Source organism: Netta rufina, assembly GCF_964035555.1.
Source record: "Netta rufina genome assembly, chromosome: 15".
NCBI lineage: Eukaryota > Metazoa > Chordata > Aves > Anseriformes > Anatidae > Netta > Netta rufina.
This window is the reverse complement of record NC_140138.1, coordinates 17,258,932-17,274,412: the sequence shown is the minus strand read 5'-3', so window position 1 is coordinate 17,274,412 and position 15,481 is coordinate 17,258,932. Positions and strand designations below refer to the sequence as shown.

At 54.3% G+C, this 15,481-nt stretch overlaps 1 protein-coding gene across 1 annotated transcript; it reads right to left on the bottom strand.

Moving 5' to 3' along the window:
• Window positions 1-2,177: 2,177 nt before the first annotated feature.
• On the bottom strand, window positions 2,178-13,263 carry AQP8 (aquaporin 8; the record flags this gene model as incomplete). Its single annotated transcript, XM_084296189.1, has 9 exons — window positions 2,178-2,220; window positions 2,376-2,510; window positions 3,420-3,634; window positions 4,493-4,619; window positions 6,805-7,066; window positions 7,336-7,437; window positions 9,796-9,987; window positions 11,365-11,370; window positions 13,194-13,263. The coding sequence occupies 9 exons, from the start codon at window positions 13,261-13,263 to the stop codon at window positions 2,178-2,180; spliced, it is 1,152 nt and encodes a 383-aa protein (XP_084152315.1).
• Window positions 13,264-15,481: the final 2,218 nt, after the last annotated feature.

The following is a 15,481-nucleotide window of genomic DNA, read 5'->3' as shown; positions in this document are numbered from 1 at the left end:
AATAGAAAAAATACATCTTGGTGCATGTGCGTGCACATGTGTGGGTCATTTCCTGGGCTGGGAATAAAGCAAGCGAGCTGACAGCAGAGAGGTGGCATTGTGCAGGACTCTGCCAGCCCCACGGGGACATCAGAAAGCTGGGAATGTCCTTCCTGCCATGCCAGCTGCTGTGATGGCTTTCTGCCTCCCCGTGGAGCAGCCTGTACAGCAGGGTGAGAAGGACGGGCTTCACCCTGGGGCTTCCTGGGGAGCTGGGGGCGGTGGAGGAAGGTGAGCAGGCAGGGCCCTGCACACCGCTTCTGGCAGGGCAGGACACACATCACTGCACCACGGAGACACGGTTCAGCCTGCTTCCTCCTGGCCCTGTCCCACTCTTGCCCTTCTGCCTGCCCTGGGGTCACCCGGCAGCCCCTGCCATGCCCCTCTCCCTCCCCACACTCACTTGCTCTGGGTTACTTTCCTGTTAATTTTCTCTCTCCGTTGCCTGTGTCCCACCCCATCCCAGGGGGGTTTGCCCCCAGGACCACAGATGCTCGTTTCTGGACCGGCACTGCACAGAGCCCTGCTGCGGGCAGGGGACACCTGCCCCAGGACAGCGCCTTTCCCCTGGCCAGACGGGGGGCACCTCACAGCAACACTCGTAAGGGCTGGAAAAGCAATAAGCTCTGTGCCCTCAGTCACTTTTCTAAAACTTCCCAATATCACCCTGCCTTCTAGAGACATGCTGAGAAACCTCTAACCCTGTTCAAAGTTACAAAATGAGGAGTGACTAAACCCAGGTACCTTTAGGTGTGCCCTGGGAGTATTTGCAGGAGCACTTGCGTGCTGTTTTATCACCGAGCACAGCCTGCTGAGCCTTCGGGGAAGGGTCACTGCCCACACCCCCATCCCCTGGGAGGCTGCAGTTGCACGATGAGTCAGGGCAGAGCTGCTGCAGGGACGGATCCCAGCCTGACGTAGAGCTGGCTGTGCTGGCTGCTCTCCCCGTGCCCACACAGCTCCATCACGCTCCCCATGCTGACTCCAGCTCGTGGCAGCAGGGCTCCCCTCCCGGCACAGCCCCCTGTCCTCGCCCCCAGCCTCAGGGGCACAGCCACCTGTGCCTTGGGCTCATGTTTTGCCCCCAGCCCTCTTGATGACAGCATATCTCAGAAATTGGACTCTGTCACCAAGCCTCACTTCTCTCAATAATCCTGGCTGCAGCCGGTGTGGGCCCTCCTCCCATCCCCATTTCCCTTTATGCTGTTTTGCTCAGCGTGCCAAGAAACCTCCAAAAACTAAAGCTGGTGTCCTGGCACGCAGCTGGGGGGAGCAGCTCTGTTGTCACAGCCCTTGAGCTAATGCAAACGCTGCAGAGCCTGCAACCAGCGCCTGGCTTCAGGCAGCCCTGCTGGCAGCAGGATGGGCAGGGACCGGCTCCCCATGGTGCTCTCTGCAGCAAAAAGCCCAGGATGTGTGCAAGGGAGGGAAGCTAACCACAGCACAGACTGGGGAGGGGGCTCCCGTGGGCTGGACAGGGAGGGGACACTGCAGGGGACAGCAGGGGTGCTGCAACAGGAGCTGCAGATGTGCTGAAGGAGCAGGAGAGCTTTATGGTGACCTCGCCACATTTGGGGCCAGGCAGCTCCCATCAAGTGCACGTGAAGGCACGCAGCCAGGAGCTGCATCAGGCCTCTTAAATAATAGTCATTAAGAATTTAGAACTCTCTTAGTGCCAGCACTGGTGAGCCGTGCCGCGCTGCTGCTTCACTCAGCTTTTTGCTGCCGCACTGGTGTTACAGCAGGCTCCTTGCTTGGCCACCCACAGCTCCCCCAGCCCGCCCCGGGGAGCAGAGGGGGCCCTGGGAGCAGCAGCAGCAAAGGTGGACAGAGCTGGGAGCTGCTGCAGGTGCCCAGATGCAGCCCTGGCAGGAGGGACAAGGTGCTCGGTCGGTGCCATGGTGCTGGTGCCAACTGGAGTGTGGTTGTCTCGGCTGCATGCTTGTCCCAACAGCGTGCTCCCGCAGCAGCAGGAGGTGCCAGGGTCACTTTCCATGGTGTCTGCAGCATCGAGGGAGCAGCCCTCCTGCAGCAGACTGGTGGGGGAGCCCGGGGGAGGCAGAGGGGCTGAGGGGTTCGCGCTGGGCGTGCTGAGCGTGGCCCACCAGCAGGCAGCACGCACAGTCCGATATCTGGCCTCACTTCAGGAACAGGCGGGTCGTCCGGTCACCGATCAGGAGCCTTTGGGGAGGTAAAAGAGAGAAACTCAGGGCTGGCATCTTCCATGCACGCTTGCAACAGCGAAACACAGAGACTGCATCAGCCCAGCCCCACGAGGAGGTGAGGACCGAAGCGTCAGACACACGTGGGGCTGGGAAAGGGCAGACCTCACGCACCTCACCAGCGCGCCGACGAGGAGCCCAGCGAGCATGGGCCCTACCCAGTACACCCAGTGGTAGTCCCAGTAGTTTGCTACCAGAGCTGGCCCGAAGGCTCTGGCAGGGTTCATGCAGGCTCCGGATATGGCACCCCTGAAAGAGAAAGGAAGCGGCTGCTTCACCCAGCCCTGCCCCAGGTCTGCTCACTTCTGCAGGCAAGGACACGGGGCAGGAGCCACTGCCCTGCTGCAGCCCTGGGACCAGCCCTGCTCGGGAGCCCTGGGGTGGCCGCATGCTGTGTTCTCTCCTGGTGCTTGCAGCCCACAGGGAAAACCCAGCACGGTGCGAGCGAGGGTGCTGAGCCTATTTTGGGGCTTACCCAGAGCCTGGGTTTTACACAGCGAAAGCTCTGCGCTGTGCGTAGGTACGGGAGCCAGGCAGAAGAGACAATAGCGCTTACAGATTAAAGAAAACTGCAACAGATAAATATTTGCACTCGAGGTTTGCGCAGTGTTTAAATAAGAGCTCTGAATCCCGCTAGAGGGGGCACTGCCTTAACTAAACAACCCATTAACATTTGTAATTGCGTGCACTCGTTATCTGATTGCAGTGACATAAGACACAGGCTGCTCGCCCAAAACGCCTGCCCGCGCCGAGGCTGAGCTTGGCAGCGGTTCTAACAACCATGAGGACATACAGCGAGCAACGAGCAACAGCTCCAGATAAACTGCTCCTGTTTGCTCAGGGCTTCCGACTGTAAACACTGCCTGGGCGGCCGTTCGTTTTTATCAGGTAATTGGAGAGATTGGTCTGGTGAGAGGGCTCCACGTGCTGGACACGAGCCTCCAGCCTCTCCGCCACCTTTTCAGGGTGTTCCCAGGAATTTCCCCCACACCCGTGTCAGCAGGGCCAAATGTCTGATTTGCCAGTGTGGGATCGCCGCCCCTGCAGCCTCAGGTCCCCTCCTGGCCCCTGCTCAAGGCACCTTCGTGCAGGATCAGACCTGGCTGTGCTCTGCCCAGGGGGCTGCGCCCGCTGCAGGGAGCAGACTCGCGAGCTCACCCCGCCAGGATGTCGACCGTGACCGTGAGGCCGATGCAGAAGGGTGCCAGAGGGGTCTTGGTTTCCTCGTTGACGGCTCCCATGCAGACCGCGAGCACCAGGAACGTGGTCATGACGATCTCTCCCACCAGGACGGAGGGGATCTGCTCATCGGCCACGATGCCGCTGAAGGCTCCTCCGGTGGCGTTGGCGTAGTGCTCGTCCGTCGTCACGGCCTGTGGTGGGGGGAGCTCTGTTTGTGCCCTCCACGCTCCATATTGTGGGCTTTTACAGACATCTGTGCTCACCGTCAGGACAGCGTGGGCGGGCATAGCTCCGGGTTAAAGAGGAGCTAATCTCATCACTTTCCTCCTGAAAGCCAGCCCTAAGCGCCTGGCAAATATAAACTCATTAGAGGAGGCTCTTAGTGTCTCCTGAGATAATGAGCCAGCCACGCTCTCCCAGAGCTTTGCAGTGCACAAACAGCACCACGCTGCTCGGTGCGGACCACCTCAGACTCTGGAAATGGGCAACACCAAATTAAATTAACGTTACAAAATGGTGCAGCAAGCAGAAATGGCAGGCAGACACTGCGTTAAAGTCGCTGAAGCTGCAGAGGTGCCGTGCATTGCTCTGTGCCTGATTAACACGGTATAATGAACCTCTGGGGAACAGCAGCTGTGGGGAATTAATTAGCCAAGCCCCAGAGCGCTGTGCGGAGGCAGCACCCCCACACCTGTGCTGGCACTGCTGGATCCGAGCCCTCAGTGGGAAGCTGGCTGCCCCAGGGCGGAATCAGACCACGGGAGACTTGGGAGGAGAAGCCAGGTGCTCTTGCCCCAAGCACAGATAAGCCCCGCACCCATGCAGCAAGCCCCTGCGATGCTGGGTCGCCTTGTGAAATTCCATGCTCTGAATTACATGGAGAATCGATGCCTGCAGTGCCTCTCACCCTTGCCATCATGTGCGCTGCTGGAGACCCCTGGGCCGTGCATCAGCTTGGGGCAGGCAAGGCTGCCCCTGGCGGAGCAGGAAGGTGGTCCCTGCACCCCAGCATTTGCCCATGATTAAGGAGACCTCCCCGGTGCCTGTACCTTTGTCAGGCTGGCTCCTAATATCCCTCCGCAGAGCTGGGAGATCCAGTAGGGAATGAGCATCGTGATGTTCAGCCCGCCGACCAGCCAGACGCCCAGGGACACGGCCGGGTTGAAGTGACCTCCGCTGCAAAGGAGAGAGGAGCCTCAGCACGGGGCTCGCCCCAAAGCCGGGCTCTGCCTTGCCCCAGCTGCCCATGGGGTCTGGCAGTGTGAGCGCTGCACTTGCTGGGGGCTAGAGCCACGAATGCTTCTTCTGGGCAGGGCACTGCTGCCTGCTCTCTGCACCAGCTCCTCTGAGGGCAAGGACTCCCAAAGGAAAGTGACTCCTGCTTGCACCCTCAGGGCACCCATCCCTGCAGCTCTGAGTAACAAGAACAGCAACGGCAGGGCTGGTGCCAGCACTGAGAACGGCTGAACACCCTTCCCCAGGCTGGCAGCCCGTACCCCAGCAGTGCTCAGCGTCAGCTCACGCAGCCCAGATCGAAGGCACGGAAAGCAAAGAGCCTGGCTGCTGTTTGCCTTTGCCCTGAAACGAATCTCCCTCGCCTGCTGCCGTGACACTTTGCCCCGTGCAGGACACACGTCCTGCAGGAAAGGAAGAGAGCAGGGAAGGCGCCGTGCCAGGCTGGGGCTGCGGCCACCTCCTGGCCCCACGGGCACCGCAGCTCTGCTGGGGCTCCCAGTGCTCATTTCCTCTGCTCAGAGGGGGACGTGGAGGCACGCAGGCAGCCCCAGCCCCAATACCAAAGGCAGTGGCTGCTGCTGGCAGCGTGTGGCTGAGGGATGGCACGAGCCTTCCTCCTTCCTCACTGGGGTTCAGAAAACAGAGAAATCCACCAGGTGAACAATGATGCCCTGGGGTCTCACGCCTGCCTGGGGGCCCTGCACCCCCCTCACCCTGCAGCCACCCCAGCGCTCCTGGCTGAGCCCCCCAGCACCAGGGCAGCGCCGTGCCCAGGGCTCACCCACGCCACAGCGAGCCCTCGCCTCCTGACAGGCCCAAATCATTCATCTCAAAGACCACATGCAAGACAAGCTCAGATACCTTTTAATTAAAACAGATTATCACGGGACACGCATTAATGAACGAGTTTCATAACCAATCAGCCCTAATAATAATTGCTGGTAAAGCCGATGAGTCAGAGTGTCTAGGAGCCATAATTATGTCTTATTCTTCAGCTATAATTAAAGACTGATCATATGACAGCAAAAAGTTGTGCTGTTTGAGCCAGGTCCCAGGCAGGAGGGTGTCTGTGAACTGCCCCGGGCAGGGTGGGAGCTGCAGAGTTGCAGAGACTTGTCCGGGAGCGGAGCGGGGCTGGAGCAGCCCCGTCCCAGCAGCATGGATGGGGACAGCCAGTGACACCAGTTACCCTATAACCCACTGCAGGGGCTGCAGCCTGTCCTACCAAGAGCACACGTCCAAAGCCAGCAGAGATAACTGCTAGGAGCTGCCCTTCCCATGCTGGTCCCTGTCCCATCAGTGGGGAGCAGAGGGGGAGCCTCGGGGCACCTCTTCATGGCACAGCGCTCGGTGCTGTTCCCCTGGCTGCAGCGGGGCTGTGAGGGGGCTGGGGGTGCCCGGGGAGCTGCTGGGCTCCTCTGGGACACGCACCCCCAGCTCTTGCAGTGGCAGTTGCACGAATTTTACCTTGGGGTGCGATTCCATCCTAAGCAGGTGCTGGTACGACACTGTCCCTTGGCTCGCACACAAGCCTTGATGAGCAAAGCTCCCTAGCCTGGGGGAGGCTTCCCAGCACCTGCACCCAGTGGGGGCAGCCCCCGGGGCCCCCCGTCCCTGAGCTGCAAGGATCTGGCTGGGAAACACAGAGAGAAGGGAGCGAAATTCCTCAGGGACCATTTCAGCTTCTCCATTCAGGATAAAGCTCTATCTTGGAGTCAAACTACACCTTTTTCTATGAGCAGGTTTGTCTAAATGTTGCTTTAGAGGAATGAAAACCATTTGTAAATGTAATACAGGTATTTCACCTGAAAATACCCAGGGGAATAGCATACTTGGGTCAAAATGCTTCATTCTGACATCCTTTTAAAAGGAAATGCCTAAGCTTTCCCAAGAGATACTTTTGATTCAGCTTTCTCTTTTTTTTATTATCTGTTAAGAAGGGCTAAAACCAAAACGTTGCAACCAGAAGCCAAACCACCTCCCACAGACCCCAGGCATGAAACCACCACCCACCAGCCGAACAGTCATTGCTGTTAACCAGGGGGCACGATGGAAGCGGGCATCTCCCTCTGCCCACATGAGGGGTCCCAGCGGGCGCAGCAGCAGGAGGACCCCAGCCCCTTACCTGATGTTCCCCAGGACGGCGATGGTGAGCCCCAGGGCCAGCCCGTGGGCCAGGGCGGGCTGCAGCCGCCCCGTGCCGCCGGCATCCTCCACCACGGAGAGGCAGCCGATGAAGATGAAGAGCGCGCTGCCCAGCAGCTCAGCCACGCAGGGCTGGACGTAGCGCTCGTACCAGTGGGGTTTCGCACGCTGCTGCTTGCTGTCGACGTCCACCATCACCTCCTTCATGGAGCAACTGCTCTCGGCAGCAGCCATGAGGGGAGCTGGAAGAAAGCAGGCAGAGTCCTGGTGGCAGCCGGTCCCTCGGGCACAATCGGGGACCTGCCCAGGGACTGGAGAACCCGGCTGCCCATGTGGGTCCTCGAGGGGCAGCGCGTGCTGGAAGCACCAGACTCTGCTCCTCGGGCGTGCAGGGCACAGCCGAGGGGAGATAGAGGCTGCTGGCACTGGTGCTGAGCAAGGCTTCCACACCGGGTCAGTGCAAAAAGCCCGGAGGGAGGAGATGCCCGCGTTGCCCCCGGGGGACACTCACCCTGCGAGAGCTCGAAGCTGGGAGTGCCGGACGCCAGCACAGCCCTGGTGGGGTGCCGGGGGAGCACCGCGCTGTCCGAGCTGCTGGAAGGCTCCCCCTGCCCTGAATGGGGAGGCAGTGGCTGGGAGGCTCTAAAAAACGGATTGGATTTGCATTGTTAAAAAAAAAAAAAAAAAAAAAAGAGGGGGCAATAAAAGCTGATAGGCCAGCCCCCAGGAATATAAAACCTCTTTATCACAGTCATTCCTCGGTTCAAGGTTTTACTTTTTTTTTTTTTTTTTTTTCTTCACAAGGTGGTTTGTTTTTCTTTTCAGTTTTGTTTTGGTTATTTTGTTGTTGTCATCATCGGTCTAGGGTTTTCTGCCAACATGCAGGATGCAATTCCTCCCATGGTGTGAGCTGTAGGTAGCCAAAATGCTAGCACCTGTTTGAAGACCAGCTGGCTTGCTTTCCTGGGCAGCCTGCAGAAGGTAGTACGTGTGAGAAGCCCACAACACTGCCTGCACAGGGGCATGCATGGGTCCAAGAGTTCCCCGAGAAATGGAGAGAAAGCCTTTCCTTTCCTTTGCTCACCAAGCACTTGAAGCCCATGCTCCTTGCCAGGGCACCCCCTTCAAAAACCACCCCATGTCATAGTGCTGCTGGTCGTATGGCACTGGCTCTGCATTACTTTGTTAACACCAAAGGGCTTTAAAACCTTAAAGACAGCATTGGCACAGACAGACCTTGGTGGCAAGGGTGTCCAGGGATCCACCGGCAGCTTCAAAAGCTGACTTTGATCCTATACCAACTCCCTTACACCTCCCCACTGCATAAAGGATCGCTGCACAGAAATCCTGACCCAAGCCCCAGGGGAGGGCACGGAGATGCCACCAGCACACGAGATGGGGGCCAGGAGGCTGCAGCCTGGCAGGAGACCCAGGGGACACCGCGCTGCTGCCAGGGGCAGAGCAGGCACAGCCCTGGTGGCACGAGGGCTCGGGGCTGTGCAGTCATCCTGCATCAAACAGCGAGGACACATCCATCATCCGAACAGGGCTGGATGCTGACCACCAACCAAAAGACAAGCGCTGGGGCTTTTCACCTCCTTGAGCAATCGCTTGCAGTGGTTCATGTTTGTGGTGGGTAATTAAGGATTGGGGTTTACTGGTATTTTTTCTCTTGTAAGCAAGGGTAAAGAACGCCGCAGATGTTTTATGATGTTTTCACAAGACGCTGCGGATAGGAAGGAAATTTCCACTTGCCTGTCCCACAGGGGGCTGCTGCTGGCCATGCGCAGACACAGGCCAGGCCAGAGGGAAGAGGGAATCCCACTTCAGGGACCTCTGTCAGCTCGCTTCCCTTTCTGAGATTGTTTCCTGCAGACAAAAACTCTTGGCCAGAGGTTATAGAAGTCGATGGAACATTGAAAGTCGGTTACGGGGCTGGCTGCTCTTTGGGCTCCTCTTTGACCCACAACACAGGACAGTGCTTGGTTCGATGCCCTCAGCTGCCAAGCACTGAGCTCGAGCAGGCTCCCAGCAGGTTCACCGAGCCCCAGCACCATGCCTCACAGCGCAGCCAGGTGGGAGTTTCACCGAGAGGGGTTTTAACTCGGGCAAAAGGAAGCAGACCAGCTCTATTTTTCAGGGTGCTCATGAGAGCTGCAGCACACACCCGGATCCCACCCGGCACTCCTTACAGCACCTTAACAAAGACCTGGCATCGTGGCATCGCACAGCACCTGGCGGCAGCGCAGGACCAGCACCACGAGGCTGCTCCCCGGCTGCTGCCTCTTTTAGCACCAAACCCTCCCGCCCCGACAGGGGCCGTAAAGGCTTCGGCAGCATTGTCCCAGGGGAGCAGTGGCTTCAGAGCACTGGAAGGTCACAATCCAAAAGTGAAGATTAACTCAGCGTCCTTGGCTTTTAAACATTTACCATTATTGTTTGGGGAGCAGGGATGTTTGGCTGAGCCTTCGGGAGGAAATGCTCGGCATTCAGACAACAAAGGAATCGTTTTTTACTAAGCACAGGACTGAAACAGAACAGAGCAGAAGCACAATATTGAGGGATTTTTTGGCCTCTTGGTGCAAGTTTCAGACGAACAGCTCCATGCAACATGCCAGCCAGAGCTGCCTAGGCAGCCTGTACCTGCCATGTGGGACTGAGAGACTGCCAGAGCAAACTGGCTCCAGAAATTTCATCGCCGTGCAAAATCCTGACTGATTTAGTTTGGGAAGATTAGGGCAAGGAAAAAAAATCTGCAGGGCCACAGCTGATGTGCTGTGATCAAAACAGTTCAATTTGGAGTGTTGTGCCTTCTCCCTGGACTCCAGGGAATGCTGCTGTGCTTTCATCTCTCCATCTCAGGGTAAAGATGGGTCCAAGGGAAAATAACCCTCCCTGTTTGTAATTCAAGTTAACCTTAAAAACAGAGACAAAAACAACATGATAAAAACAGTGTCGATTTCTTCAGCACCTGTCAGCTGCAGCTCCTGAAGTGCTCTGGAGTGCACAAATCCTCGGTGTGCCTCCTGCCAGTGCATGAGCCTGGCACTGGTTTGGCTCCGCACCGTGCCCCATGCAGCCCCAGGCAGCAGCACCCGGCGCAGGTCGGCTGTGGGGTGCATGAAGCCTTCGGCCCTGCAACGCTGCAGTGCCAGGATGGCACCTGGGACAACAGGGCTGCGGGTTGCTCAGCACGGTCAGAAAAGTCACATCTCCAGCAAGACCCCGGGCAAAGCCAGGAGCTGCTGAGTGAGCGGTCCTCAGGGAGAGGAATGGCACCCAGCACGTTCCTGGCTCTCTGGGCACTCCCATGCAATCAGCAGTTTACAGCAGCCACATAAATGATCTATATTTATCATCAGGAGTTGGCAGAGGTGGCGTTGGATTTCCTTTATGTTTACTCTGCACCGTGATTTCCCCTGACTTGCAACTCTCCAGCATAATACGATTTAGGTAACAGGCAGCAAGATTACCACAGACCCAATTTAAGCTCAGTCTTAACACAACACTACCCAATGCCAATCCTCAGATGAGGGTGCTCCTACACCTGTCTTTTGCTCAGAGATACTAAAAACACACGAAGAAAACAGCCCTGCTCGTAGCACCCTTTGCCCCTCATGGATAAGATTAAATGCTTGGAAATAAGGTTTGTTCAGCAAGCTTAATACAATCTGCACTCATGGAAAAAGGCGTGGGGATAAGAACAGATAAATCTGTTCATATTATCAGACATTTATTTTTGTCCTTGTTTGTGCTTGCACTGATAATGTGGATTTGTTAAATAAGTGACAACAGCAACTGTGTCAATTAGTACAGGAAATGGCAATACAAAACAAGCAACAGCTTTGAAAAATACTTTTTAGGAACCATAGAAGACATTTCTCACGTCCGTCTATCTGTACAAAGAAGTCTGAATACCTTTATTAAGTCCAGCGCCCCCAAAAATGTTTCATTCTCTTTCTTCCTGCTTAATTATGGAGATCCACAGCCTTCCTTTTGCATGCTTTTTAATATGAACAAGAGTATCCCCACTCACAGACTCTAAATTCGAAGTACTTAAGCAGACACTTGACTCAGAACACCCTCAAGCACCATTATCATTCAACAGTGCCCAGCTGCAGGACCTGAGCATACCTCGAGTCTGCTGAATCAGCACAGGTACGTTTGATGGGACAGAATTCTGACAGGATGTCTATAAAAATTGTCAACAAAATATTTAGGGGCTGCACAATGGCATTGCTGCAACGAAAGACCCCAGCATAGCCGGCATCCACGTTCAGCTTTTGAAAAGCAATAAAGAAGGCAAAGGCAAGCCACTTGTCACTGCCTTATCTTTACAGTATTTATCTTGGAGACTGATAATCTAATGATTACACAACTGTTACTGAATGAGAACTTGCAGAATTATTTGCATCTCGTAGCAGTAACACAGGTTAGCTGACCTCTGCTCATTTATAGGTCCTGTTGCCTAATAGCTTTACTTCAGATTGCTACAGTAATGCTTGATGGAAATTTCCAAGGGTTCCTAAGACAGACTTACCTTTTTCTGTTAGAAAACAGGGACAGATTTGGGTCAGACTGGGTTGAAAGAATGGAAAATAACCAGTAGGATGAAGCCATACTTAGACCTTAATCCTGACATTTAAAATTAAAATCCACCAAGCTCTCAGCGAAGGGAAGGATGCTCCTAGCCCTGTGCAGTGCGCGCATCTTCCCCACAACGGGTAATGCCGGGCTCCCACAGGCATCCCGTGGGGCTGGCTGTAACAGGGCCTTTCAGTTCTCAGGGACCCCATTTCCCTGCACCACAGCAGCAGAGGTGAGAAGCCTCGTAAGCATGAAATTAAGAATTGGTAACTTTTCAGAGAAGCTTGAAACGCTGTGTGCTAAGCTAGCGACTGCTTCACGTTCAGTTCCTAGGTATGAAGAGCTGGGTAACTCCTGTGAAGAATTAGTTAATATAATTCTTTAGAAGGAGACTAATTGACCTTTCACAAGTGAGTAGGCAATGCTCAGGCCCAGGTCACTCGAAGGGAAGACAGGCACAGCAGAGCTCTGTCACCTAAATGCTGGGTGAAGCCTGGACAGGGTGAAGATCAGGACCCAGCATGAGGATTTTCTTCTGAATGCTGGGAACAGCTTGTGGCAGGCACCGTAAAGGCAGGTGGGGGATGCATGCTCCAGCCCCTTTGGTTTGCCACAGAAACTGGGCTCTGACCCCTGGCTGCGTAACACTCCTCAGCCTCAGACCCGCAGCAAGCAGGGAGCAGCAAGCGTGTCCTGCCTGAAAGCGGTGAGCACGGGCAGGCAACTGCTATAGCCCCCGCTCTCTGCAATCCCCCTGGAGCACCCCGCTGCCCGGACCCAGCTCTGTGGCCAGCAGGATGTGTCCCCGCAGGGGGATGTGTGATGCAGGACAGGTGGGAGATGCAACTTCTCAGGTGCTCCACAACCGGTTAGCGACAGAGCAAGGAGCAGCGTTACAGGATTGCAGGACTTTTCCTGCCCACATCCAACCTCCTGCTGGCACTACATGCACAGGCACACAAACCACATTCAGTAAGACAGAGGAAAGTATCTGAAGTACTTTTAAATGACCTTTCACAAAATGACACAGGTGTGGCCATAGCGTGAAGACCAGAGCTAAATTTAGGGCTGACAGGAGGTATCCTAGCAGCAAAAATGAGAGCGCAGTGCCCTTATCTAGGGGTGGGGCTGCCATCCAGGTTTGGCTCACGGCCTCTCCAGTCAGCACAAAGTTGCTCTGGCTCCACTGCGTTCACCCCACTGAAGACAACCGGAGCTCACACAGGCAGCACCTGACAGAAGTCCTTCGGGAAGCTGTGAGCAGGCGAGGGGAGCAGACCGAGCTGCTGCGCTGGAGGGGGCTGCTGGGGGAAGCGCAGGTGACTCTCCCCTTGCAGCTTACCCAAGCGTAGTTTTTTTTCTTCTTCTCTCAACAAACCTTTTGCAGGGGTGAATTGAACTGTTCTGTCGGTACCAAAAGGCTGGGGTGTATGCAGAAAACAGAGGCAGAAGCACACTGTGAGGCTCTGGGGAGCCTCTGCCGAGAAGAGGGATCACCCAAACCACGGCGAGAAGCAGCCAAAGGCAAAGACCATCTCCACATCTCTTGGCTAGAAAACCCTTCTGTCATTTTCTGCTAGTAAGTTTCCAGCAAAGTAGCATCATCTCAGCCCCACCAGGCACTCTCCAAAACCAAATATTCCCTGAAGAGAGGTGAAAGATTTATTTATCTTAGCGTAATCATGAGAGCTAGACTTCCCACACCCGTCTTCCCCACACAAGCTCCCGAGTATCACAAATTCTTTTGATCCTGCTGTAACCCTGCAGCACAACATGACCTACTTTCTCTACCACAGTTGGCAGCCGAGCCAGAGGAGACTCTTGGAGAGTTCTTACAGGACTGATTTCCCATCTCCGGGCTGGATGCGGAACCTTTCAGCTGACAGCTGCAAGATGGAAAGTCAGATTCGGCGAGACAAAGATCAGCCAGGGCACCTACCGCACCTTTCATCCCACCTCACCTATCACACCTCTGCTGCAGTCTGCCGTGCTTCCCTCAGATGAATGGATTGTGTGACGACCTAAAAATGAAGTGGGTGAGCAGAAATCCCGCCAGTATCTGCCTCATGCCAGCAGAGACATCTCCTCACACAGAGAGGATTAAGCCATGGCAAACAAGGGGACAAAAAAACTGACAGAGCACACGCCTTCTCCTGCAGTGAGCTACATTCAAAACATCTTTACATGCAAAAGGCAACAACTCAGTGTCTGCACCTCAGATGGTGACCGGTTCAAACACATTGGTTTGTTCCAGAGCAGGTGAGACTTTGCTTTGGCTCCCATTCATAAAACTGGGTTAAAGATGTGTTACACTCCTGCAGTGCAAAGGGTGTTTAGAGCTTTTGTCTTTTTTTTGAACCATGGCTCTTACTAAATGAGATATTAACTGTCACATAACCTGTCAGACTTAGCTATGTGCAGTGCCACAGCTCAATCTCGTTTCCCCCAGATTCATGTTTAACCACCTTTGGCTCATCTATTGCCGATGCTTTTTGCACATCGGTTCAAGTCAAGGAGTTTTTCAGGATGGACACCATCTTTCACTGGGTGCTTGTATGGCACTCAGTCCAGGTAACGCCAGTGCCAGCAAGCCAGATCGGAGCTGTCTGGGGACGGAGATCAAGGAGAAGAACATCAAAAAGTACTGCAGGCAGAATCAGGTATCTTGTCAAGGCTGTACAGAGGAGTCTCAAACACTGAGGTTAGTCATCCATTAATAAATTCTTATTCCCTAAACCACAAGGAAGAAAATTGCATCTATGTGAATATAGAAGAAAGTAGGAGCTAGCTTTTAAATACATTAGAAGGGGAATTTTGAGAGAACATCAGATATGTTCAAGGACAGTTAGGTATGTGATGAGGCTGGAAAGGAGATGAATTCTGATTCCTGATGGCTGAAAAGCAATGGCACAGCAGAGCCACCACCGTGCTCCGTTCCAGCAGGCTCACCTGTCAGCCATCAGCAGGGCTACAGATTTTGCATGGCTCATTTCCAGATGATGGAAAGGCATCTGCAACACGGCTAATGCACACTACGAGGACAAAGAAGATATGAGCCTGCTCCCAAATGACAGCAATTCTCCTGATTTAAGAAAAAAAGGCATGAAATTCCATTATCTCAGCTCACTTGAAGCAAAAGGAATTACAAGTAGAGAAAACCAGCTGGTCGAACAACAGATCCCAGTTCAACCACAACCCCCCCAGTGCCACAGTCCACTCTGAATGGGGAAGAGGTAAAACATTTACTGCTTTCTCTTTCAGGAGCACTTCACTGTTTCTTAGAAGTTGAAACAACCAATAAAGTGCCCAACCTCTACTCATGCTTTCATAACGTTATGTCTTAGATCTAGCAAGCGACTTCCCAATCGGCACACACACCGCACAGTAGCAAAACTCCCGTGAGTCAGTATCTGTAGGTGGAAGGGCCCCGTATGCTATAAGCTCATTAAAAGCAAGAAAAGCAGCTTAATGGTCTGCAGCACGATCCAAGATGCGGTACTGATGAATTCCGAAAAAGTCAGAAGGGGGCAGCATCCATAGGAAAGACTGACAGGATTTTCAGACTTGGGAAAATAGCTGTTGGGTAAAGGAAAAGGGCTGGGGGTGAAGGGGCATGGAGGTGACACCTCAGAATCCCAGCCTAAAGAAAGATGTTATATAAGAGTTCTTTTAGAAAGTTTTAGAATCTCCTCAGATGTAGGAAAATGACCAAAAAAGCAATAAACCCAACAAAAACCCAGATCAAAACAACTGCCAGTGAAGAGACCATGTGTTAAAAAGCCATCACAATTTTAGACAGCCCAAGGCCTGACTAGCAAAGTTAGAAAGATCAGGGCTGAGCACATTTGCAGAGTAACCGTGCTTTAGGTGGCAATAAAGCAAGCTTCTGGGCAGCGTGAAACCACCTGAGCAGAACCGACAACGGAACCTTTCCCAGACTGCCATTACCCTTGGTAGAATCAGAGCCATCTTTCTGTGAAAATTTAGCTTGGCCTCACGGACAGCACATCCATAGCAAAAGACAAACTGCTGATCCAGCTGTGACAAACAGCAGAAGAGGAGAAACAATT